Genomic DNA, 25,499 nt, shown 5'->3' on the forward strand with positions numbered 1-25,499 from the left:
TAATAGCCGGGACCAACGGCTTAACGTGCCTTCCGAAGCACGGAATCATCTTACTTTTTCGGACAATCAGGTGATTCAAGCCTGAAAAGTCCTTACCAAACAAAGAACAGTCTCACAAAGTGATTTCGACAATGTCCCCATCGGGAATCGAACCCGTACCTCCAGATCTTGAGCCTAACGCTCTAACCACTAGACCACGGAGGCTGTTAGTACAAGATATCATCATCATCAATTAATACTCTTGTCGGTGCAGCATTTTCCATGCTACTATTGTAGGGAAAAATAGGGCAGTGGTTTCCCTCTTGCCTTCCGCCCCGCAGTACTCGTCTGACACAAGTGGGATGGCGCCCAGAGAAGTCAATAGACTACATTGTAATAACAAAGCCATACTAGGACTCCTGCCATCCGCCTCTGAATAGTACTGACAGTTACTGCTGCCCTCTGTCAGGTACAAGATCAATACAACAACAACAACAAGGGGGGTGGGTATAACAAGATATATACATATATAAAACAGATATATTATAATATACATAGTGTAGTTTATCTCAAAGTCAATGTTCCAGAAAATACTTCTCCAATAGAGCTTTAAAGGCAGCAAGTGATTGATTTAAGTATACACCCGGTTGATTCTTCTTCTATCGAGTGGGTTGTGAGGCGGATTACCAACGTAATCAACCTTGGGGTCAGGGTTACTACTGAGCCCCCAAAGACCAGACATGGCTCATGTAACGAATACTTACACTTACATCAGTAAGTGGTCCAACAGCTTAACGTGTCTTTCGAAGCACCGATTTATCTTACTTTCGAACAGTCAGGTGATCAGCCTTAATGTCTTAACCAAATTAGGTATCACAAAAGTTATTTTTGTGACATGTCCTCACTGGGATTCGAACCCGGGTCCTCAGGATCGTGAGTCCATTGTTCAACTACTGGAACACAGAAGCTGTCGTCCGGGTGAATGAGAGGAGTAGATAAGGATTCATTCCATTTTTTGCCTCTTTCAAATCGAAATATGGAATTAATTTAGCTCCAAATCGTTCGAATTGTAACATTTCAGACACTACAACAACACGGTCATTTCGAACGCGGAAATGCATTTATCTCATGTACTTATGTTAATGACTAATGTACTTACATACAAACTCTTTAGTGACAGCGCTGTTTTTTAAATAAAGAAGGTCCGGTGGTACATCTGTTTGCTTCTCAATCAGGGGACGACGGTTCGAACTCCGGTACCGGAGTTGCGCCAATGAGTTCCTTTCCAAGTATGTTATTGTTTGGTAATTCATCTGCGGTGCTAAATTGCAGTGGTAGGGAGAAGAAGAAGACCGAGAAGGACTTACATTGACCAAAAATTGGAGATGACCTTAGAAAAGGTTCAGTACGATATACTCTGAACCAGCGTGCGTGTATGAAACGATTGATGACAGTGGAGGATGCAAGAGAAGTGTCGGGGTCGAAGCGAATAGAATTCCACAGTCTCTGCTTACCCCGGTGGGAAATAGGCGTGAGTTTTTGTCTGTATGTTATTTCCAGGTACACTTACCATTCGAAAAATGTTGCATACAAATTAGATATGTTATCTCCATTCACCTTTCGTTAAAATGAATGTCATTATATTCGTTTGGAACTCGTTTTATGTCGCTGTATGTTTTCCGTTTAAATCCGCTGTCGCTTAACAGTGTATAAGCTACCTTACAGGCTATTCCGGCTCTCAGTCAGTACTACGCTTCCATGCTACACAGTCATGGACAGAATCACCTTTAAGATAAACGACGTTAGCCATTCAGGTAACTGTTTATTTTTCGCATTTTTTTCCTTATTTTATACTTTGAAATCTTGCAAATGGAATTCTATAGACTCTGCTTACCCCGGCAGCAAGTAGGCGTGAGTTTATGATATGTATGATATAGGTAATTAAAATCACGTGGTTTCCTGGATTCGTGTCCGGTTAATGGGAATAGGTTCACTCTCTATTACATGAGACCTAAACATGTAATGGGTGTATGTATACTGCGACCGGATGAGAGCATTCAGCGCTCCCCATTTGTCCGGCCAAGTAGTTAATGCCATCTGCGGCAAATCTACAATAACTCACGTAAAAAAAAAGTATACTGCAGTTGCACGGTCACGAGTACTAATATGTACCCACTTTAATACCGTCTCACATTAACTTTTTTTACCAACATGAAACCGTAAATCTCATTAAATTTCAAATATAATATTGCGACAGGGTTCTAAAGTGGGTAAATGATATTGCTCATGACTATACAAGTGGACTTATTATATCTTCTGCCGAAAGTTGTCTGGAAGAGATCACTCTTAGCGATAAGGCCGCCTTTATCCACCTTAGATTAAGTTTCTCCTAGTGTGCAATAGAGATTTTTTTATTATAAGTACTATACATCTCTGTCTACCACGTCGGGGATAAAGGTGTGATGTTGTGTGTGTGTTCTACTTTTTTTTTATTTTTGATAAGACACATAAATTCCGGCCAAGTAGTTAATGCCATCTGCGGCAAACCAACAATAAGTCGCGTCAAAAAAAAAGAAAAAAAGACACATAATAGGGTATTTGACATTTGTTTGCGTTGCGCACTTACTTTTATATGCGCAAATGTCAAATTGCAGTACTGTTAAAAAGGCCAGATCGAAGAAATTCATCTAAAAAAGCTGTATTGCTATTTGACATCTGATTGCATTGCGCACTTATTTTTATATGCGCATGAATTGCTTAGATGTGGCCATTTTAACCCACCTTGCCAACAGTACGCTCAAGAATCAAATCTAGCGCAATTTACTTACATGCCGGGTACCCGTGTATTCTCGCCCTTACTTAATGTTTCGTTTATTCTTTTTTTTTGTTCGTTCACTTATCGTAATTGTCCGCAATTATACTCGTGCCCAATTTACTTTTATGTGACTTTTATCTTTCACCTTCCAGAGCGGTGACTAGTGAATGTAATTGACTTGTTTGATTTTTTTTCTTCTTTAAGTAATTTATCAATCAAATAGGGACTTTCCAGAACAGGTTTCTCAAAAAAAAAAAAAATAGAGGCGCTGTACACTTTTAACGTGATAATTAACATTGCTTGGGTACAAAGTTATTCAAAAGTATGACGTAGTGAAAGAGACATCATATTCATTGACGGTTATTAACGACTGCTAATACAGCCGGGACCAACGGCTTAACGTGCCTTCCGAAGCACGGAGGAGCTCGAGATGAAAACTTTTTTTGTGGTCACTCATCCGGATTTTGCGAAAGTTGCTTAACTTCAACAATCGCAGACCGAGCGCGTTTACCGCTGCGCCACCGAGCTCCTCACTTTTACTTATCATCAACATTAATTTGCTTTTGGTTTTGGTTTCATACAAAACCATTAACTGGCGGAGGGGGGGCGGGGGGCGGGGGCAGAGTCATCTTCTCTGCTCACATACATACATAAACTCACGCCTATTTCCCACCGGGGTAAGCAGAAACTATAGAATTCCATTTGCTTCGATCCTGACACACTTCTTTTGCTTCCTCCACATTCATCAATCGCTTCATACACGCACGCCGGTTCAGAGTAGATCGTATTAAACCTTTTCTAAGGACATCTCCAATTTGGTCATCGTAAGTCCTTCTCGGTCTTCCTCTGCCAGCCCTACTATCAACTTTCGCTTTATATACCGCTTTTGCAATTCTATTATCTTTCATCCGATCTACGTGTCCAAACCAACCTAACATTCCCTTCTCAATCCTAGTCACTATATCGTCTTTTACACCACATCTCTGTCTTATCACACTGTGTTGTCTTCTCTGCTCACCATTGGGGCAATTCCTGTTCGGCGCGTCCTTGTCGCAGGGGTGGGCGTCTCTTACTTCAGTAGGCCGGAGTGAGATAATTATGACGTAGAATCCTTGTCGTCAACATTGCGAACATTCTCTGTGTAGGTAGTGTCAGGAAAGCGATAATTTCGTATTGTATTGTATTGTCAACATTATAAAAAACAATAAAAGAACACTTTTATGATTATTTACGGATGCCAAAATGATTTTTTGACGAACGATTACAATTGATTGTGTTGTGCATTGTACTTGTTCGCAAAAAGAGTTGAACTGGCGCTGCGGCTGCGCGTTGCCGCGGCGCCGGCGTCGCGTAAACGTTGCGCCGGCGTCGCGTACCTAGACGTTGCGCAGACGCTGAAACGACGACGACGCTCTAAAGACGCTAGTGTGGAGAGACTACCTGAGCCATGCGAGGTGCCTTTGACGGCTCAGTAATAACCCTGACACCAGGGTTGATTAGGTTGGTATTCTAAAGTGATAAGAAGAAGAAGACCGATAATAAGCGGGAAAATAAATATGGTGGCATGAAGTCCATATAAAAAAGCAAACGTTTAATACTTAAATACATATTTATAAGGAACTGCATTTACATAATTATATTTTAACCGAAAAAATTTAATCTCCATAAATAAATACCTGTTGTTAACGCAACATCGACCCTATTTAGTAGACTATAGATACCTACTTGCATAGTATCGAGTCATACACTTGCATCAAACACGTCACATACCACGTCATACACGCGAACCAATCGCAGTCACACACGATACACTCTCCACACATTCAACTCACCGCACTCAACGTATATCCATCTCGCATTGTATAAAAATATCAATAATTGCAAATTAAACCCATAATTCAAATTAAGAAGACTATTTAATATTTCCCTTGTTCGTACTGGACACCTATAAACATCATTAATAATTTTTTTCATTATTACAAGAATGTGTTTATCATAACTACAAACATGAAAACACAAACAGCCCATACACGTCCCACTGCTGGGCACAGGCCTCCCCTCAATCAACCGGAGGGGGTATGGAGCATACTCCACCACGCTGCTCCAATGCGGATTGGTGGAGGTGTTTTTACGGCTAATAGCCGGGACCAACGGCTTAACGTGCCCTCCGAAGCACGGAATCATCTTTCTTTTTCGGACAATCAGGTGATTCAAGCCTGAAAAGTCCTTACTAAACAAAGGACAGTCTCACAAAGTGATGTCGACGATGTCCCCATCGGGAATCGAACCCAGACCTCCAGATTGTGAGCCTAACGCTCTAACCACTAGACCACTGAGGCTGTTCATCAAAACACACATTTAAAAAAATACATGTTACAAGTGTCAATATTTATTACACAAGTATATTTTAAAATCCCTCTACTTTTTTTAAATAAACGTAATTCACACTGCATCATCATCAGCCCATTAACGTCCCCACTGCTGGGGCACGGGCCTTCCCTATGGGTGGATAGGGAGATCGGGCCTTAAACCATCACGCGGGCCCAGTGCGGATTGATGGTTATTAACGACTGCCAATGCAACCGGGACCAACGGCTTAACGTGCCTTCCGAAGCACGGAGTGGCTCGAGATGAAAACTTTTTTTTTGTGGTCACCCATCCTATGACCGACCTTTGCGACAGTTGCTTAACTTCAACAATCGCAGACCGAGCGCGTTTACCGCTGCGCCACCGAGCTCCTCAAAATTCACACGTATTTTAAATCATAATAAACATGTAAAACAATACTTAAAATATAAGTGTAATAATATTGTTAAAATATAGTAAGTATAATAAATACAAGTTGTATCGCTGACTAATAATTAAGTATGTTGTACTCTCTACCAGTTGCAGTGCCCTTATCGGGTCCATGTTGATACTAGAATACTTTCTTCTGTATTTTTATAACACCACAATTTGTACGAACACATGGTCGCAATAAAACATTTATATTCTATTCTATTCTATTCTAACTTGTAACTTATGAACTTGTAGACTTGTAAGTTTTGATAAACAAGGCACAGATCAAGAATACTTCTAAAGTATGCATTAAGACTTTGATTAGAGGAAGAAAGGAAAGTGGCGTGTCAGAATCGTAGTAAAGTGAATTCCGTGGTCCCTGCCTACCCCGAAGGGAAATAAGCGTGATCTCAGTACGTATAGCGTTTTTGTATTAAACTATCACAGGAATTTAATTAGTAAAACAAAGGTTTCGGAGTATTAGCGTCTATTCAGAGAAGTACATAATAGAATAAGTGAAGGTTGCAACAATACCCATTGCTAGGTTCGGACACATATCGAAAAAACAATTAGTATGAGTAATTTGTCAGGCGCTTCGGATCTTGAGGTTTTAAACAGTTTTTTTATGATACCTTCGGTTTTTTGTTCGCAACATTGTTACAAATTGGTATATTACATCCTCACATATAACTTTTAACAATAGTGGTATATGGCATTGATGCTAACCTACTTGAGGTGCCATGCAATTTCCCGTGCGTATTATATTGTTTTTAACAATAAAAAAAATTATATGTTTAAAAATATCTCCTAGGCCGCTGTAGACACACTCATCAAGTTACATTAACGGGGTAAATTGTATTGTTGTACAGTCATGAGTAATATCATGTACCCACTTTGCACCTGAGAACCCTGTCGCACTAACATATTTGACATTTAATGAGACTTACGGTTTAATTTGTCAAAAAAAGAATAAAAGATATAAATAAAAAATGTCCTCCAGCTCACCACATCGAGGCAAAGTCCCCAGAATACTGGCCACGTTGCCTCTCTGCACCGCCAAACTGACCCTTTGGGCAAAATAACTGCCTGCTCTAGGGTCGGAAGTTGCCTCGATGAGGCGAGCTAAAATTGTCTTTAAAAACTGACGTGCTTCAAAAAAGTTAATGTCACATGGTATCAAAGTCATCAAGTCAAGTCTGAAATGGTGTCAAATGAAAAAGTGCTGGAAAGAGTTGAAGAAAAGAGAACCATATTGAAGACTATAGAGAACCGGAGAGGAAATATGATTGGCCACCTGATACGACACGATTCATTTATTATAACAAACATTATAGAAGGAAAAATTGAAGGGAAGAGAGGAAGGGGTAGACCTAGGATAACATTTATGAAACAAATAAAAGAGAAGGTGCAGGTCGTGTCGTATCGGGAGGTGAAGGTTTTGGCGGGAAGAAGAGAGGAATGGCTTTTACTCCACCGACAAGAGCGCAGCTCTTAAATAGAGAGAGAGAGAGGTATCAAAGTGTATACACATTAGTGCTCGTGACCGTACTTTATTATGTCTTCTTCTTCTAATCCTTTTATCTCCCGTTGGAATGTAGGACTCGAATAACAGATTTCCACTTCTCGCGATCTTTTGCAGTCTCTGCAGCTTGCTCCCATGACATGCCAAGTTTTTAACTCACGTTCAACCGAGCGTCGCCAGGTGGGTTAAAATGGCCACATCGGAGCAATTCATCTAAGAAAGCAATATTGCTATTTGACATTTGTTCGCATTGTGCACATACTTTTATATGAGCAAATGTCAAATAGCAATATTGCTTTCTTAGATGAATTGCTTCGATGTGGCCATTTTAACCCCCACCTAGGTCTCTTTGGGCCGCCCCCTTTTTGAGTTTTCCACGCGCACACCAAGTCAGAGCTCGTTGACTGATATGTAGTAATGCAATATATAAATAGAAAGCAATATTGCTATTTGACATTTGTTTGCATTGCGCACATACTTTTATATGAGCAAATGTCAAATAGCAATATTGCTTTCTTAGATGAATTGCTTCGATTTCAACCCCCCAGGGCTCTTAGGGCCGTCCCCTTTTGCGTTTTCCACGCGCACACCAAGTCAGAGCTCGTTGGGACGGGTGTTCCACAGGTCTAATAATAATTTGCTTATTATTGATTAACAGCCTGTTAATCAATAATAATTGCCTAACGCTCTAACCACTAGTGGTTAGAACAACAACCTCACAATCTGAAGGTCCGATTCGATTCCCGATGGGGATATTGTCGGAATCACTTTGTGAGACTGTCCTTTGTTTGGTACGGACTTTTCAGGCTTGAATCACCTGATTGTCTAAAAAATAAGATGATTCCGTGCTTCGGAGGGTACGTTAAGCCGTTGGTCTCGGTTATTAGCCATATAAACACCTCCACCAACCCGCAGTGGAGCAGCGTGGTGGAGTATGCTCCATACCCCCTCCGGTTGATTGAGGGGAGGCCTGTGCCCTGCAGTGGGACGTATATAGGCTGTTTATATATCGTCACTGGAAAGGCAAAATTACGTAAGCGCCAAAAGGCCATTTCGAGAAAAAGCCGTTTAAAGTTTCATTTTTTCGTTTTTTTATCATAACTTTTTACCCAATTATCCAATTTAGATGATGTCAAAGTAAGGTTACATTGTTTTTTAATTTTCTATGTCCAGCAATACATATTATAACTGTTGGATTGCTATTTTAGGATATAGTGGCGCTTACGTAAAAATGACTTCAGTTTACAGTAAAGCAAATTTACTTAACCGCCATCTGGTTAAAATATTATTTGGAAGCAAAATTACTTACAGCTCTTACGACAATGGATACGAGAACGACAATATTTCTTTAAATATAATAATACTGTAATGTTAGCGGAGTAAAAGTTACTGTAACGACTTTTACACATCTGCTCTCATTATGTAAAAATTGCCTACAAAGTGATCGATTGATTATGTCAGTTCACCAAAAATTCTTTAAAGTAAGTTTTTGTAATATCTTACATGGGTAAAAAGACGTAAGAGACAAATAATTATTCTTAATACCTCTTTGAACTACTTATTACTTCAATTGATTTATAAAAATGGCTATTAAAATACTGAAGTGCCAGAAATAAAGTTTCATAAAATATAAATAATAGCGTACAACACGTTATCTGTTTGTAAAAGTTTCTTTTTAACACTTTCAAATACAGAACGTATACGGACGTTCCGATTCCAAGGTGCCATACTACCTATTATGAACCACCAATGACCCATGGTCTCTGTCCGTGAAAGGGTTAAACGGTTTTATTTAGCTAAACCCGTACGGTATATTTGTATCAAAATTAGATATTGCAATTTAAGTACCTTCCTGTTGTCAGATTGATCTGAAATTTGGTACGCACCTTTAATTCCGATGTCAATACAATATAATAAAATCAATAACATTACAAATCTAAGATGGCAGCCGGTACATAATGGGGGATTACATATTTTTCCACAACCCCCTCAATATGGGTATCAAAGATAGGACTACACTAGTAGAATACTGTCATTATGTCAAAACTTCAAATCCAAGATGGACGATATTACAAAATGACTGAAAGAAGGATGTTGCCCTTAATTTTGTCATTGTCATCCACCGTCCATAATATGCAGGGCAGCACAGTGGATCGCTGGGTGGGGTCGCTCCGCGAAGCCTGTGAAATCCCCAGGAGGCTTCTGAGCTTCTGGAAGGAGATAGGTTGGCTTACGTAGTCAACAATTACACGCATAATGGGCCACCTTAGAGTCTAAATGCGGAAAACAGAGCCCACTAACATAACATAACATATGCAGGGCAGCACAGTCGACCATGCAGTAGTATATTTGGGCTCAAAATTGTTTGAATTAGGACAAGCATACGTGGCTCTAAGTCGAGTCAAGTCTCTGGAAGGGTCAAGTCTTTTTAATTCCTCAATAATTCCCCTTATTGTTTTTAAGAGTATTTACCACGAAGTTTAATACACTTTTCCATTCGCTCGAACCAGGTATTATTTAACATTTATTCCACTCCAAAGTAGAAGTGTTCAAAATGGCTGACTTGAAAGCGTTGGCCGCTTCTTCACCGCACTGGAACCTTTGACCGCGAAGAGTTTCTTTTTTAATTTTAGGAAATGTAAAGAAATCATTGGAGCTTAGGTCAGGACTGTATGGAGGATGGTCAAGAATTTCTACGTTTTCCTGCTTCAAATAATCGTTTGACGAGCGGTGTGTGAGCTTGCGTTGTCATGGTGCAGCATCCTGCACTCCTGCGCATCATCATGCGTCGCTTTGGGTTAGATTTTCGAAGTTCGGCGATGACTTGTGGTAAACAAATTGTGGTATACCAATCTGCATTAACCGTCCTACGATCTTCAAGTGCAATTGTCGCAACATGACCGATTTTCTCCACGAAGGCAGCCACCATCTTCTTTGAAGTGCTTCGAGAGCGAACAACTTTAGTCGGCTTTGACTCGTTTTGGAAGACCCAAACTGTGGATTGTTGTTTGGAATCAGGATAATAGCATAAATCCAAGATTCGTCACCACTGATGATGTCGTACACGTGATTTGACTCTCCTCGGTTGAACCTCTGAAGAGTTTTCTTACACCATCTGACGCGGGCTACCTTATGATCGTCAGAAAATGCGGGATGCAACGGCAAACTAGTTTTCTCACACCAAGTGCCTCATTCAATATCGTTTAAATGGTTGTCCCTGAAATGCCTAATAACGCCCCTATTCTCGGTATGTCACATGACGATTTTTGAGGATTAGTTGTCTCACAGCAACGATATTATCTTCTGTGAAGGCGGATATCCACGCTCGAATTCTAAATACCAGCGTTCGATGGCTCGCAGACATGGCACTTCATCGTGGAATAGAGATTTTAACTGTTTGAAACACTGAAGTCGCAGTAGGCCTCTTCGAAAGTTATAGAAAATTTTTCTTTGTAAGATTCATTTTCGGACATGATCTGACAGATTCAAACCAACGCTGTGACTAAACAATTGCATTAATCCTAATGCTTTCAATTGTTTTGATATTCGAAATTCCAACAAATTTGAATTTAGAGATCTCAATTCAAAATTGGCGCTAAATATGCAAACGACAGAACTTAAAAAGTATAACAAAGTCGCTTTTTCTGTCCCTATATCCCTATGTACGCTTAAACCTTTAAAATTGCGCAACGGATTTTGATGCAATTTTCTTTAGTAGATAGAGTGATTCAAGAGGAACGTTTATAGGTATGTATAATAACATCCAATAAATAGTGTAGAAATACTGTTATTTTTGAGGATTTTAATGTGATGTCGTAAATAATTTCATTTTTCCTCAGCATTGCATCCGAGCGAAGCCGGGTCGCTAATAAATTATAAAATCAATTCTAAAATAGTTTTACTTTTAGATCTATTGTTAAAAAATAACTTCCTGGGAAACTTACTGCTAGCCCACAAACTTGCTTAATAACAGCATAAAAATGCGAAGGCAAATTTACGTACACGCCTTACTTATTCTAAATACTGTAAGTCAAAATTACTTATTCGCCATTCACTGCATAAACATGCTAAGACATTTTTTCTTACACGCCTTACTTATTTTAAAAGCTGTAAATAAAAATGACTTATACATAGTCTATTTTTTATTTTCAGTAGTCCAAAATTACTAATAAAATGATACTTTTCAAACTATAGAATGCCAAATTTACTTAAAGTTAATATGTAGTTATTATATAGGACTACAATATTACTTATACACCAGTCACGAAAAAAACACCAAAATCTTGTCGTTTAAGAAACTGGAATTGAAAAAAGTCAACTATTTTCAAATTTACGTAAGCGCCAAAAAAGTGCTCGTATCGCAATGCTACCCAGACAGATCGACGCAGAATGAAACGCTGATTCCGAATATATAAAAAACCCAAAATACCTATTTTGGCGCTTACGTAATTTTGCCTTTCCAGTGACGATATGTATGTGTTATTGTTTATTTCATGCCTCAGCCTTAAATATAAACCGATCTCTTTCAGTGGGTTGCGAAGTGAGTTCAGATGTGACGTTGTTAGACTACATCCGCAATGTGGCAGAGTTGCGAGGTACCAAGTACATGTGTCGCGAGGGTGGCTGCGGAGCCTGTATCGTCAGCGCTGTCAAGAAAACCGGCGCTTCACCAACTTCTGTCAACTCTGTAAGTAGGTAGTTCTTTGACAAGTGAAGAACGGCCAGAGTGAAGAACTACCACAGTATATAATAATGTAAATGTATGTTTGTACTATATAACACAACTACAACTATGTAGTTACAAACCGTGACATAACTATTATGAGTCAGCTGGTATCCCTAAAAATATGAAAATTGAGCTAAAGTCACTAGAGTGAAGAGCTACAAGTTGGGAAGGGAACTTGGGAAGTTTCCACTTAGTCATATCAGTTACTTATTACTAGACGTTTGGGCGGAAGGCAAGAGGGAAACCACTGCCCTATTTTTCCCTAAAAAAGTAGCATGGAAAATGCTGTACCGACAAGAGCGTGGCTCTTAAATTGATTTATTTATTTATTTATTGTTAGGGAGATCAACAGCATTCACTTACAGTCTAATCCTTAAATTAGTAACACAAAGCCAATTATAGATCCCCACAAATAGTTGATAGCATAGAAGTAATAGGTGAGACAAAAATAATAAAATAAAACCAAGAAAAGAGAAACACACACGCATCGCTTACAGTGGAAGCCTAATCACTAGAACATCCTTAAAAATAATAATAATAATATAAAAAAAAAGAAATAAAGTTGCACAACATTGCTTATGAGACAAAGAATTGTCGGTTTATTAATCTTTTCGCCACTTCACAACCAGTATTAAATAAATCCAAGTCAAGTGTTTGACTAAGAGTATTAAAGCTGTTACTCGCTCGCCACATAAATGAATTTTGCCGGTAATAGGTGGAAGCCGGAGGGAGATGTATTAAGGCGTTATGTCGCAAAGTCTTTTTCGGAGGTCTTATACATATTTAGGACGTATTGATGATGATGTATATTATTGATGATGGTGTATATTGATGATGATGATTACTAAACGTGCAAAAAAGAAGTAAAAAATGATATTATATGAAAATGTTCACCGTGATATCGCTGAAAAACGTGATAAAATATATAATTTATTGTTGCGTTTTTGTGAATTATAATTATCACAACATTTATAATATATTACGCTTAAAAAAATAAAACAAAACATAACATCAATTGCCTATGTACTTACGTTCTACTACTCGGAACAGGCCTCCCCTCAAACAACCGGTAGGGGTACGGAAAACTCCACCACGCCGCTCCACTGCGTGAAACAATGACTAATCGTTTCCTTCGAAGCGCAGAAATATACTCAACAAAAAATTATCAAGATTATTCAAGATGTATGTTGTTCTTCCAGTGCCTAGTATCAGTGACGTCATGCCAGGGTTGGGAGATCACGACGGTAGAGAAAGTGGGCAACAAGCTGGACGGCTACAGTCCACTGCAGACGACCCTGGCTGAACACCATGGGACTCAGTGCGGGTACTGCACGCCCGGATGGATCATGGCCATGTACAGGTGAGAAAAAACTAATGCAATGTCATGCAATGTCATGCAATGTAATGCAATGTAAATGTTATGCAATGTAATGCAATGTAATGCAATGTAATGCAATGTAATGCAATGTAATGCAATGTAATGCAATGTAATGCAATGTAATGCAATGCAATGTAATGTAATGTAATGCAATAATTCAATTCTGGGCTGGGAAATCACGATTGTAGGAAAGGTGGGCAACACGCTGAGCGGCTACACTTGCACACAGATGACCCTTGCACGTTAGTATTCCATGATATGTTCCCTCGCTGAGCACTACTCAAACTTTTATTAAGTGCGTTACATAATTAATTACACTTTAAATAGTTAATTTTTACAAAAATATTTTTTTGACGAAATTTTCATCCGCCCAAAATTATTACAGCTTATAAAAAACTACTTGGCGTCGCATTAGCAACAAAACCAACTAATTATAAATGGTTTGCCGATATTTTCATCAAAGTGGCCACAAAATATTACACTCGTATTTAATAAAAAGTACTTCTACTTATTCTTAGAGACTACTTATTCTTGGACACTTAATAAGGCACAACGAATTTATTAAAAACATCATAGAAGGGAAGGTAGAAGGAAAGAGAGGAAGGGGAAGACCAAGAAGAGCTTACAAGGAACAAATGAAAGAGAACGTCGTTTTTTATAAGGAAGTCAATGAATTGGCCCTTTATAGACAAGAATGGAGAATGCTACACCGAGAAGAGCGTGGGTCTTAAATTGATGATGATGATTCTTAGAGAACATTCAAGGTGAAAGAATATTGCGATGCGACGATTTGCTTCAAATTGCGTAAACGCTGTCACTTTTGTTACGTCAAATTGTCAACCTTTAGAGATTTCAAACACGCTAGCACGCTATAGATAATTACCTATTTTCTCATTGCTCGGGTAAATAATTATTCAAAAATATAAAATACACATAGAACAGAGGCAAATATAAAATATTTTTGCTTCGTGTTTGGAGCAGATATGGTATTTAATTAAAGCCCGTCCCCCTGGTATTCATTCAAACCATGTATTTAGATTAAGGATATAATGAAAAAAAAAATTAGGAAGGAAAAAATATAGGTAACATAATAATAGGAGGGTACAAACCTTGACCACAGAAAATAAATTTTACTTTGCAAGTCACGTTTAAAAAGTTTACTAGAGTCATTAATTCAGGTAGCGCGTAGGTCAGTCCTACGGTTTAAAAAAACTTGTCTAACTTCGCTACTTTTTATTTCTTTCCTCATGGTAGACTCGCGTTTGGGAAACTGATGATCCGGCTTAAGATGGAACACGCTTACCTAGCAAATGTGTTATTGCATTTTTATTCTTTATTTATTAGGGATTTTATCATTCAGTTTATGTTATCCTGGCACTATAACCTATAATTACTATCTACAAGAAGCCTTTTGTTACCGTAATGGTTTTTATGGATACAAATCTCTATCTCACAGAATGTAATCAATCAATCACTCCTTTGATCGCGAAACGTTCAATTGTAATTACTAACTTCAATTGTAACTAGGTGTTGCGTGATGCGCTCGCTGCTAAAGCAGCTTTGCGTTGACCGTATGACCGGATTTGGCCGCCATTTTGGATTTTTGATGACACAACAATGCGGTAGCCATCTTGTTTTTCTACCCTTTTGATTTTTCAACTAGATCGTATAGTCACGTGAATAATCTTGTTATAGTATATTATATACATATTGAATTACTACATACCTGTCTTTCAGTGACTATAAAATTGAAATTAGGTACAAAACTTTTATAACTTATGCAAGTGCTAAGAGGAGGTAAAACATACTTCACATGGACTAAATCGCGAGCAATAGCTAACGATATTATTTACAACTTTACTTAACTTTTTGGCAATATTATCTTCTGAAATGTTGCCAATAATTTTATCGGAATGTCCTTCAAAATATAAATGTGTCGTTGACTTGACGACTTCCATTCTGGAGGATTCACTTTATCGGCGAAGGCTTACACTTTATTTTGTATAATAACCATTAACTAAAATAACCCATTTATTTTTCAGTCTAGTTAAAAGTAAGAAGGCACTAACGCCTTTGGAAATCGAGAAATCATTTGGAAGTAACGTTTGTCGATGTACAGGCTACAGACCAATACTCGATGCCTTCAAGAAATTTGCTACAAACTCCAAAGAAACGGATTTACTGGATATTGAAGACTTGACTATATGCAAGAAGACGGGGTCTCCTTGCACCAAGAATAATTGCGATGATGATGATTGGTGTCTCGTATCTCCTGAAGATTTAAAACAAACTGTTACCCAAATTGATTTGAAAGATGGAAGAAAGTGGTTCAGAGCCAAGTTTATTCTTGATATATTCGCAGTGTTGTATAGAGAGGGCCACGATTCATATATGCTGGTCGCGGGAAATACCGCTAAAGGTATTGCATTACTTACTTTTTTATGTATTTAATGGTCTTTCTGCCAAATCGTAACTTCGATATTAGTAGATAATGACACTTTTTTTGGCGTGACTTATTGTATAAAACAGAAAAAAACTTGAATCGTCAATTTCTAAATATTGTTTTTTGGTCAAAGGTCAAACCTGTATAGCCGAGAAAATTTAGATGGAAGAAAATTCTCCGCACAGAGCCCTAGATACTGTGTTGATAAAAAAAAATCTTTTTTTTGCAGGAGCCTACCCTATAGAGTATCCTCGTATACTAATTGACATCAGCTCAGTACTTGAGTTAAAAGGGTTCTTCGTAGACCAAAACTTGGTAATTGGTGCTAATGTAACATTGAGTGAGCTTTTGGAAATCTTCAAACTGATGTCCAAAGAGACTTACTTCGGCTACCTGCAAAAGTTCTATGACCATTTGAGTTTGGTCGCTCACATACCAGTGAGAAATGTAAGTGATATTTTATGATACCAGACTGAGCTGGTTAAATCGATTTGTCAAAAAAAAAAAAACAAATTCGAAAGGCTTATCGGTGCATTTATAAACAAGAGTTTAAGATATGTTGCGGCTGTGTAGCCAAATGTGATTTTAGCAACCCTCTATAGCTTTCTACCGAATGTTTATTTTTTATTCTGTTGAACATTGTTTTCAGTTAGGTACTATTGCCGGCAACCTGATGATAAAACACCAGCACAATGAGTTTCCATCTGATGTTTTTCTCTTGTTAGAAACTGTTGGTGCTCAGGTGACAATTTGTAGGTATAACTTTTTATCTTAAGTGTAGTATTCACTAACACAGGCGCGACCATTTAGACGGCGATACGGCTTATCATCTATCATGTTGATGTAACAGAAAGCTTGGTGGGGTGTGGGTACTTGGTTCATCTTGTGATAGATATACCTCTGACGGATATAATCGTGAGCTTACGTTATGTTGTGTGTTTACTTTATTTGTTCACACTCATCATCATCAGTATAAGAGCCACGCTTTAGCGGTGCAGCATTTTCAAGCTACTTTTTTAGTGAAAAATAGGGCAGTGGTTTCCCTCTTGCCTTCCGCCCTTTTGTTCACACTAACTTACTATAGATGGTTTAAATACATTGTATGAGTGGTGGAGTGGTTGTTCTACATTCACTTTCTACATTTATTGTACATTATACTTACTTTGTTTCACCACGGATTGCTCATTGCTTCTGATCTTGTCACTCTTCCATTTATTTTAAACAGTTTGAAGAGGAGAAATAAAAAAATACCGTAATATCGCCGTTTTCCACTTACAATAAGCGAAAAAAAGAGATAGAGCTAGTTTTGTATCTGTTCAACTCACATGAAATAAAGATTCTGTCAGAATCAGGAAATCACTAATAATAAATTGAATTAATTAATTATTATAAGATTAATGATAACCTAAATGATAAAAATGTCTGGCATTGAATGTGTTCCTCTAGTTATTAAATAACTTGTAATGTACCCCTCATTTATTTAAAAGATGTGTTGATCTTGCAGTTTCTTGTCATTTCTTCTCCTCAGCCGTAACACCTTACGAAATAACGTAAATTCAAAAATGTTACATTGAACTTTAACAAGTTTATCCATGATAATTACGTTGAATAAATGATTCTGATTTCTGAATTGATTTTCCAGTAAATGCTTTTGGGATCAGACGCGCGGTGACAATGCAACAATTTCTAAAAACTGATATGACATTAAATGTCATTGTTAATATTCTTCTACCACCACTCTCTAGTGATTACCGTCTAGTCACATTTAAGGTAAGTGCTTTACATAACATTAATACATACATAAACAGCCTACATACGTCCCACTGCTGGCTACAGGCCAGGGGGGTATGGAGCATACTACACCATGCTGCTCTAATGCGGGTTGGTGGAGGTGTTTTTTTACGGCTAATAACCAGGACCATCGGCTTAACGTGCCCTCCGAAGCACGGAATCATCTTACTTTTTCGGACAATCAGGTGATTCAAGCCTGAAAGGTCCTTACCAAACAAAGGACAGTCTCACAAAGTGATTTCGACAATGTCCCCATCGGGAATCGAACCCCGACCTCCAGAAAGTGAACCTAACGCTCTAACCACTAGACCACGGAGGCTGTATATTCAGAATAAATATAGGTACATTTGACAAAAATATAAACTGTTAGTTAAAAACTTAAGATTGTTTAAACGAATAGCACATTGCAATCATAAAATGTTCCATAGCCAAAAGTAAACATCAAAAGTAAGCCTATTTTACAAAGTTATTGTGACGTCAACAAAATGAAAATTTAACTTAAATTAACAGTCTGACAGAAAATTGAATTTGAAGACAAAGTTATACTCTGGCAGATGTTTCTTAAAATGATAAATGTTCCCACAGATAATGCCACGGGCTCAAAGCGCCCATGCCATAGTAAACGCCGGATTTCTATACAAATTCAGTAGATTCAACAATTTGATAGCAGAAGGCAGAATTGTGTACGGAGGACTATCAGCAACATTTGTTAGAGCAGTAAGAACAGAATTATTACTGGTTGGAAAGAATTTATTTACAAATAACACTATACAGGATGCTATTAAGAGTTTGAAAACGGAACTTATTGTACCAGAAAACCCACCTGAACCTTCAGCGGCGTATCGGAAACAACTTGCGATTAATCTGTTTTACAAGGTAAATGACTTTATTAAACTATGCTAATAACCATTGATGTTATGGATATGAAATTTCGGATACGGATTTGAGAATGATTATTATACCGGTTACGGATACGGATAATAAATTATTTCGGATTATTCGTTAGTTTCGGATAATTTCGGTTATGGATATTAATGTTTTAAGGAATTCTAAAAGTAAAATACAAAAAGGTAATAAAGTAGTTTTATTTATAAGGATAAGTTTAATTATGTTATGACGACAAATGAAGAAAACACAAACTAAGCAAAGCTTGTGTGTCGGCACTGGCAGTGGCCAACTGATAAAAATAACTTGTCATACCGTCTCACAATTAGGCTTCGCCCCTATCCGATACTATCGGAAACATTTATTTCGAATTCGATTACGGTAACGGATGATTTTTTATACCGGAACTCCGATAGTTTCGGTAACGGAGCTCCCTAACATTCCTGCTAATAACTTAATAAAACTTTTTATAAGTAAGTCAAAAAATCAGTCAGACGGTATTATGAGATAAGACATAATATTATGGTGAAATAAAGTCACAAGACCGAATGTTATTTTAAAATCCAAACCCAATTGTTTAACTATTGTGTCTGGAAATCAAAATTGCTTTGGATGGAATTTTATTTATCAGTAATGCGAAGTAGGTATTCTTTTAACTCTTATTAACTGAGAAGATAAAACATAATTTTGCGTTTCGCTGCTTATAATTACGGGCAATTTCTAGAAATATAAACTCAAGCTTTACTTTTCAGGGTGTTTTAACACTCTGTCCCCCAGAACGAATAAGCAGTCGCTTACGTTCAGGAGCGGATAGAGTGCGAGAGTCTCGGCCTTCATCTGATGGTCGCCAAATATTTGATACTAATCCCACTTTATGGCCCGTGAATCAACCTGTGAAAAAGTTGGAAGCTTTGGTGAGTCATATTATTTACCTTTCTAGTCCTTCAGTCTTAGTATTATTATAAAATTAACTAAAGAGTACCTAACCTAACCAATGTTTGTTTTTAAGTAAGTATCAGTTTCACAGAAATAGGGCGCACTCAGAACGGATTGAGTTGAGAAAGAATAGAGTTTTTTTTTGTTTCAGATTCAATGTTCTGGTGAAGCGCCTTACTCCGAGGATCTGCCAGCATTGCCTAATGAAGTGTTTGCTACTTTTGTGCTCAGCACAGTACCTACAGGCACTATAGTGACCATGAACCCTAGCAAAGCTTTGGTATGACACGAATCAGTCATTCTCTTTGCAAAGTGTTATTTATCGCGCAAGTACTCCCATAACATAGCATATCGTAGTAGGATAATTCATGTTTCGCATTATTTAATTTCCACTCACACATTCCACTTGACATTTTGCATTATTCCTAAAATAGACATGTACCTAACCTGCTACAGTGTATATATTAATAAGTAACTAGGTAGTCATTCAATTAGGAATATTTCTTTCAGAGTTGTCCAGGAGTCATAGCGTTTTATTCAGCAAAAGATATACCAGGAGTTAATTCGTTCACACCAAGTGGGACATTATTCTATCCAGTCTATGAAGAAATAATAGCTACTGGTGAAATCAAATATTTTAATCAACCAATTGGAATCATCGTAGCCGAGTCTCGTGCTTTAGCAGACAGGGCGGCCAAATTAGTTGATGTCAAGTATTCAGGTATTAAGAAACCTGTTATTGACATCAAAGAAGCGAAGAAAGATCCAGCTAGAAACATAGTAGTTGCCAATACACCTGCCAAGGAAAAAGGAGCCGATGTGCAAAAGGTTATAAAAGGAGAAAGTACAGTTTACGGACAATATCACTTTTCTATGGAGACGTTGGTTTGTGTATCGAAGCCAATAGAAGAAGGTTTGGAAGTTCATGCCGCGACGCAATGGATGGATGGCGTGCAGCAAATGACAGCAGAGGCGTTGAATATGGATGTGAATAGGTAAGAGAAGGTCTACTTTTGTAGTGTTATGAAATAATAAAGGGTGAAAATGTTTAAAACGCTTTCAATCTGAAATTATATAACAAATCATAAACAGTCAAGGATATGTGCATCTATATTATTGACAGGATTGACGTCCATGTTCGTCGTCTTGGTGGTGCATATGGTATCAAGATATCGAGGGCATCACAAGCGGCTGTAGCCTGCAGTTTGGTGGCAAAGAAACTAAACCGGCCTTGTCGGTTCATTCAGTCTCTGACTACGAATATGCGGGCTGTGGGAAAGCGACTTCCCTGCTCAAGAGATTTTGAGGTACTTAACAACATAAATAAGTAAGATAAATAAAAACATTTAATTGTACATAAATCCGTTTTAATTAAGTCAAAATAAACCTTATCTAGGATTAGGATTTAAAAAATAGATAGACTAATAACGCCATTTGACAACGCATTACAAAAAATACAGCATTTTACAAATGGTGAACCTTTGATTTCAGGTTGGTGTGAGCAAAACAGGGGAAATACAGTATGTAAATTACGATTTATATGAAGACAACGGTTTTATCGTAAATGAACCATTAGCACTTTTTACTCTTGACATCTATAATAATTGCTACAATAATGCACGATGGAACTTCAGGTGTTTTAACACATTGACGGATACTGCTAAAAACACTTGGTGCAGATCACCCGGTAAGCTACACTGTAAAACTTAGTTAATACAACCATTCTACAATTCGTATTCTATGGAATCAAAGCTTTTAACAATTGGTTTCATATTCACCGAAAACATGTTATTATTTTGTAGGGACCCTTGAGGCTATAGCGATGGCTGAAATTTTAATGGAGCAGATATCTTACGAAATGTCTCTGGATCCAATAGCTGTGCGTTTGGCAAATTTAGACGAAACAAAGTATGGGGAAATGAGAACAATGGTTGATAATGTAAAAGCAACTGCTAGTTACGACGAACGAAGAGCAGCAGTTGATAAGTTTAACAAAGAAAACAGGTGGAAAAAACGTGGCTTACGAATGTCTTTATCCAGATGGACTCCACTGGGAACCCAATATTTTAACATAACTGTATCTGTTTACCACGCCGACGGGTCAGTGGCTATCACCCACGGTGGCATAGAAATGGGTCAAGGTATTAACACAAAAGCGGCTCAGATTGCAGCATATTTCTTGAAAGTACCATTAGAGAAGATTCAGGTAAAAGCTAATAACACTGTTATAGCTCCTAACGGATTCATAACAGGGGGAAGCCTTACCTCACAGAACGTCGGAGTTGGTGTTCAGCAAGCGTGTGAGGAACTTTTGGCTAGATTAGATCCAATCCGGGCAACCATGGATAATCCAACCTGGGAAGCGCTGGTGAAGAAGGCGTTTGAAATGGACGTAAATTTGCAAGGTCATGGATTTGTCAATAACGCTTCCATGCAGACTTTCGACATACTTGGAGTGGTGCTAGCAGAAGTTGAAATCGATGTTCTGACAGGAGAGTGTGATATTATTAGAGTCGACATACTGCAGGATGTGGGCAGAAGTGTTAGTCCTGAAATTGATATTGGACAGGTAATTAATACTTGATATTTCTTGCACGTATCTTCTAAATAAATCACTTGTATACTTTTATGAAGTAATAGAAGGAATATATCTAAATATCCATTTTTAGATTGAAGGAGCTTTTGTTATGGGATTAGGATATTGGACATCAGAACACTTGTATTACGATAAAAATACCGGAGAGGTGCTAACAGATCGCACTTGGCACTATCACGTGCCTCAAGCGAGAGATATCCCCAGAGATTTCAGAGTCTATATAAAGAAGAACTCATACAGCAATGACACTTTTCTTGGAGCTAAAGGTAATGTACAGAGAATCTCTGAGTTACGAAATAAGAACAAATCGATGTAACAATATTTTATTGAGAATTTTAAAATCTATGTTGAGAGTCTTATGCTATGTCTTCTGTTCAGCATTTCGCGGCCATACGAGAGAAGAAAAAGAGCGTCTCCAATTTTTTAAACTTTGTCATACTTTATATTCTTTCTAGCTTCCCAAATTTTCAATACTTCCACAACCTTGCTCATACGTCTTCTTAGTTTTTTTGAGTAGATACACTCTGTTTGAGCAGGTAAACAATGATATTTTTAACAGATGTTTTGGAATTCATTCATTCATCATCAGCCGTACGACGCCCACTGCTGGGTATAGGCCTTCCCCATTGTTTGTGTCATTGTTTTGGAATAATGAAGCATAATCCTGAAGCGAGACCGGGGTCAGTATATTAAAAAAACGTAACGTAACAAATAAATTATAAAAAAGTCATTTATTTCTACAATGTGTTATAAAATATATATTAAATTATGTTTGGAAAACACATATGTTCTATACATTGAGTATACAGTTTTTGTTTTAACAAATGTTGGTTTCCTACCAAATATATTATTTGCAACAAAAAACTTATAATTGAAAGAAAATATGTTTGTTAATATTTACTATTTGGTAAATTATTTGGAATCCTTAAATTTGGAGATCCTTGGGGGAGGCCTATGCCCAGCAGTGGGCGTCGTACGGCTGATGATGATGATGAAATTATTTGAAAATTTTAGTAAGTACGTTATAAGAAGGTGAAAGATTCAATTAAATTATAAATTAAATTACGATCTATCTCACAAAATATACACTGTGGTAACAGGTAATAATAATCGCCGCTTAGTGTACTTTTAGATTAGAATGTTTTAAGGGGTCTCTACGTTACGGCTCTGGCCCCACGCACATTTTCCAAAAGCTTGGGACTTTATAGTCCCTTCATAGTTTGGAAAGAACACACGCTAACGTAGGGTAGTCACAGGTACCTCCATCGCAAGATGAACTAAGTACTAACACCTCTCTGAGGTTTGTGTTAGACCAACGTGATAGGTGGTGAGTCTGGTGAGCCAGTGAGATAAAATAACTCATTGGTGCAAGTCCAGTACCGGGGTATGGAAAGAACATAACATTACAAATCTTTTTTTTTTCTAATCCTTTTATCCCCTGTTAGGATGTAGGGCTCAAATAACAGATTTCCACTCCTCGCGATCTGGGGCCTGTTTAATAAAACTTACAATTGTAAATTACAACGACAATTTGATTTTCATTACGTAGCTAATATGAAACTGCAAAATATTTGTGATCACAAACTCCGCAATGTACGTCAAATTTTATTATACAGGCCCCTTATCGACATCTTTTGCAGCCCCTGTAGCTGTAGCTGCTGTAGCTGAGTTTTCAACTCTCGGTCATCCGAGCGTCGCCAGGTCTCTTTGGGCCGCCCCATTTTGCGTTTTCCACGCGCACACCAGGTCAGAGCTCGTCGAGACGGGTGTTCCACAGGTCTTCTAAAGACATGTCCAATCCACCGCCATTTCCGTATGCGGATATGCGGATATTAGTCTCCCCAGTATTTTGCCCGTTGCAAATTTGCAAATAATAATTATATTAATAATAATGTTATTTTATTATGTTAATGCTTTTTATTATTTCAGGGTCGGGAGAGCCGCCGATTTGCCTATCAGTAGTGTTATCATTTGCCTACAGAGAAGCAATATCCGAAGCTAGGCTAGACTCTGGTACTCCCAAAACTACGTGGTTTAATATCGGTATGTTTTGTTTTTGATTTTAAGATTAATCTAAAATATTTAGCTGCTTTACATGATAATGAGGAGCGTGGCGCAGCGGTAAACGCGCTCGGTCCGCGATTGTTGAAGTTTAGCAACTTTCACAAAGACCGGTCATAGGATGGGTGGTCACAAAAAAAAAGTTTTCATCTCGTGCTCCTCCGTGCTTCGGAAGGCACGTTATGCCGTTGGTCCCAGCTGCATTAGCAGTCGTTAATAGCCACCAATCCGCACTGGGCCTGCGTGGTGCTTTAAGGCCCTATCCATCCATAGGGAAGGCCCGTGCCCCAGCAGTGGGGACGTTAATGGGCTGGCGATGATGATGTTTGCATTCTTTATTGAGTGCTGAAACTTCAACGAGGATTTGGATTATGCGTTGTAGAATTTAAGAAGCATTTAAAGAGCTTATATGCTAACAGTGTATGATAGTCTTGAGAGTGTTAATTTATTGACACCGTCTGATATCCCTGAAAGTCATAATTTGTTGACACCGTGTGATAGCCGATAGCACTCATCATATCCAGCCATGTAGTAAATGCCACTGATAGCAAATTAAAACAGAACAAAAATTATAATTGTTTCTATTCTCAATTTACAGATGGCCCAGTCACCACGGAAGAAATATGTATGTTGTCGTTAACCGATACAAAAGATTTCTTAATAAGTATTTAATAATTATGTAAAAGGTTGCGTGACGATCTAGACGACTACCGGACAAATAGGTGGTTGTACTCTGTGGACCGTGCAAGGTGGAAGAATGAAGGAAGATATTGCCCAGTAGACATAATACAAATTAAATAGGATTGGATTCCAATGAATAATTAAGAAATATTAACAATTTTGAATATTAATAAACTAATAAAATAAAACTCTAATTTAATTATTTTTAATAAATATACAGCAAAAGCGCAATTGGCTACTTGCATTATTAATAATAATGAAAAATAATTCTTTTTTATTGTTATTATTTTTTAAATAGGTAATAATTATGCTTGCCATTAGTACAAATTACGTTTTAAAATTAATTTTATAAAAATGTTTATTATTATAACATATATTTGAATTATAATTTATAAACATGTAATATTTGAAATTGATACTTTTATTTCTTTGATACCCCTTACTTGTTTGCGGGCATGATACTAGGGCGATAAGTGACCTAATCTGTGAAACAAAGGGAGGTGAGATTGGCAGTCATTCCCGGACCAGACCTGTCGGATCTTCAGAAAGCGGACCAGTTACTGTTACAGTGATAAACCTAATATACAGGTGTTAGCGGCAACGTAACGAAAACTTTAAGGGAGGATACAGACCAAGATTCTGAGTTGATATCGAGTGGAAATTTCCGTCGAAAAAATATGGAGCTGAAAATAATAAAAAATGAAGACTAAAATTTTCATGAATTTTCCGACAGGAAATTCCACTTGACGTACTTGTATACATGTGACGAACTTGTTTTCCTGTACGTACTTGTACGGGGTGTAAGTGACATCGTAACGAATAGGTAATGAGGAGGAAAAGAAAAAACAAAACATGAATTTTGCCATTGAAAATTACACTTGATAATATATTAACTTAGAATTGTGAGC

The 25,499-nt window shown here is 37.7% G+C and overlaps 1 protein-coding gene across 1 annotated transcript; it reads left to right on the forward strand.

The window, feature by feature from the left end:
- Positions 1-1,731: 1,731 nt before the first annotated feature.
- On the forward strand, positions 1,732-24,909 carry LOC126373065 (uncharacterized). The gene is made up of 17 exons (XM_050019027.1): positions 1,732-1,793; positions 11,624-11,781; positions 13,020-13,180; positions 15,241-15,617; positions 15,871-16,088; positions 16,291-16,393; positions 17,284-17,411; positions 18,018-18,308; positions 19,070-19,231; positions 19,405-19,533; positions 19,764-20,248; positions 20,377-20,560; positions 20,745-20,940; positions 21,056-21,822; positions 21,923-22,115; positions 23,779-23,892; positions 24,509-24,909. Exons 1-17 carry the CDS (start codon positions 1,751-1,753, stop codon positions 24,580-24,582), a joined length of 3,783 nt encoding a protein of 1,260 aa, XP_049874984.1. The 5' UTR covers positions 1,732-1,750; the 3' UTR covers positions 24,583-24,909.
- The last annotated feature ends 590 nt before the right edge of the window (positions 24,910-25,499 follow it).

The sequence above is a fragment of the Pectinophora gossypiella genome, chromosome 15 (assembly GCF_024362695.1).
Source record: "Pectinophora gossypiella chromosome 15, ilPecGoss1.1, whole genome shotgun sequence".
In the NCBI taxonomy this organism is placed as follows: Eukaryota; Metazoa; Arthropoda; class Insecta; order Lepidoptera; family Gelechiidae; genus Pectinophora; species Pectinophora gossypiella.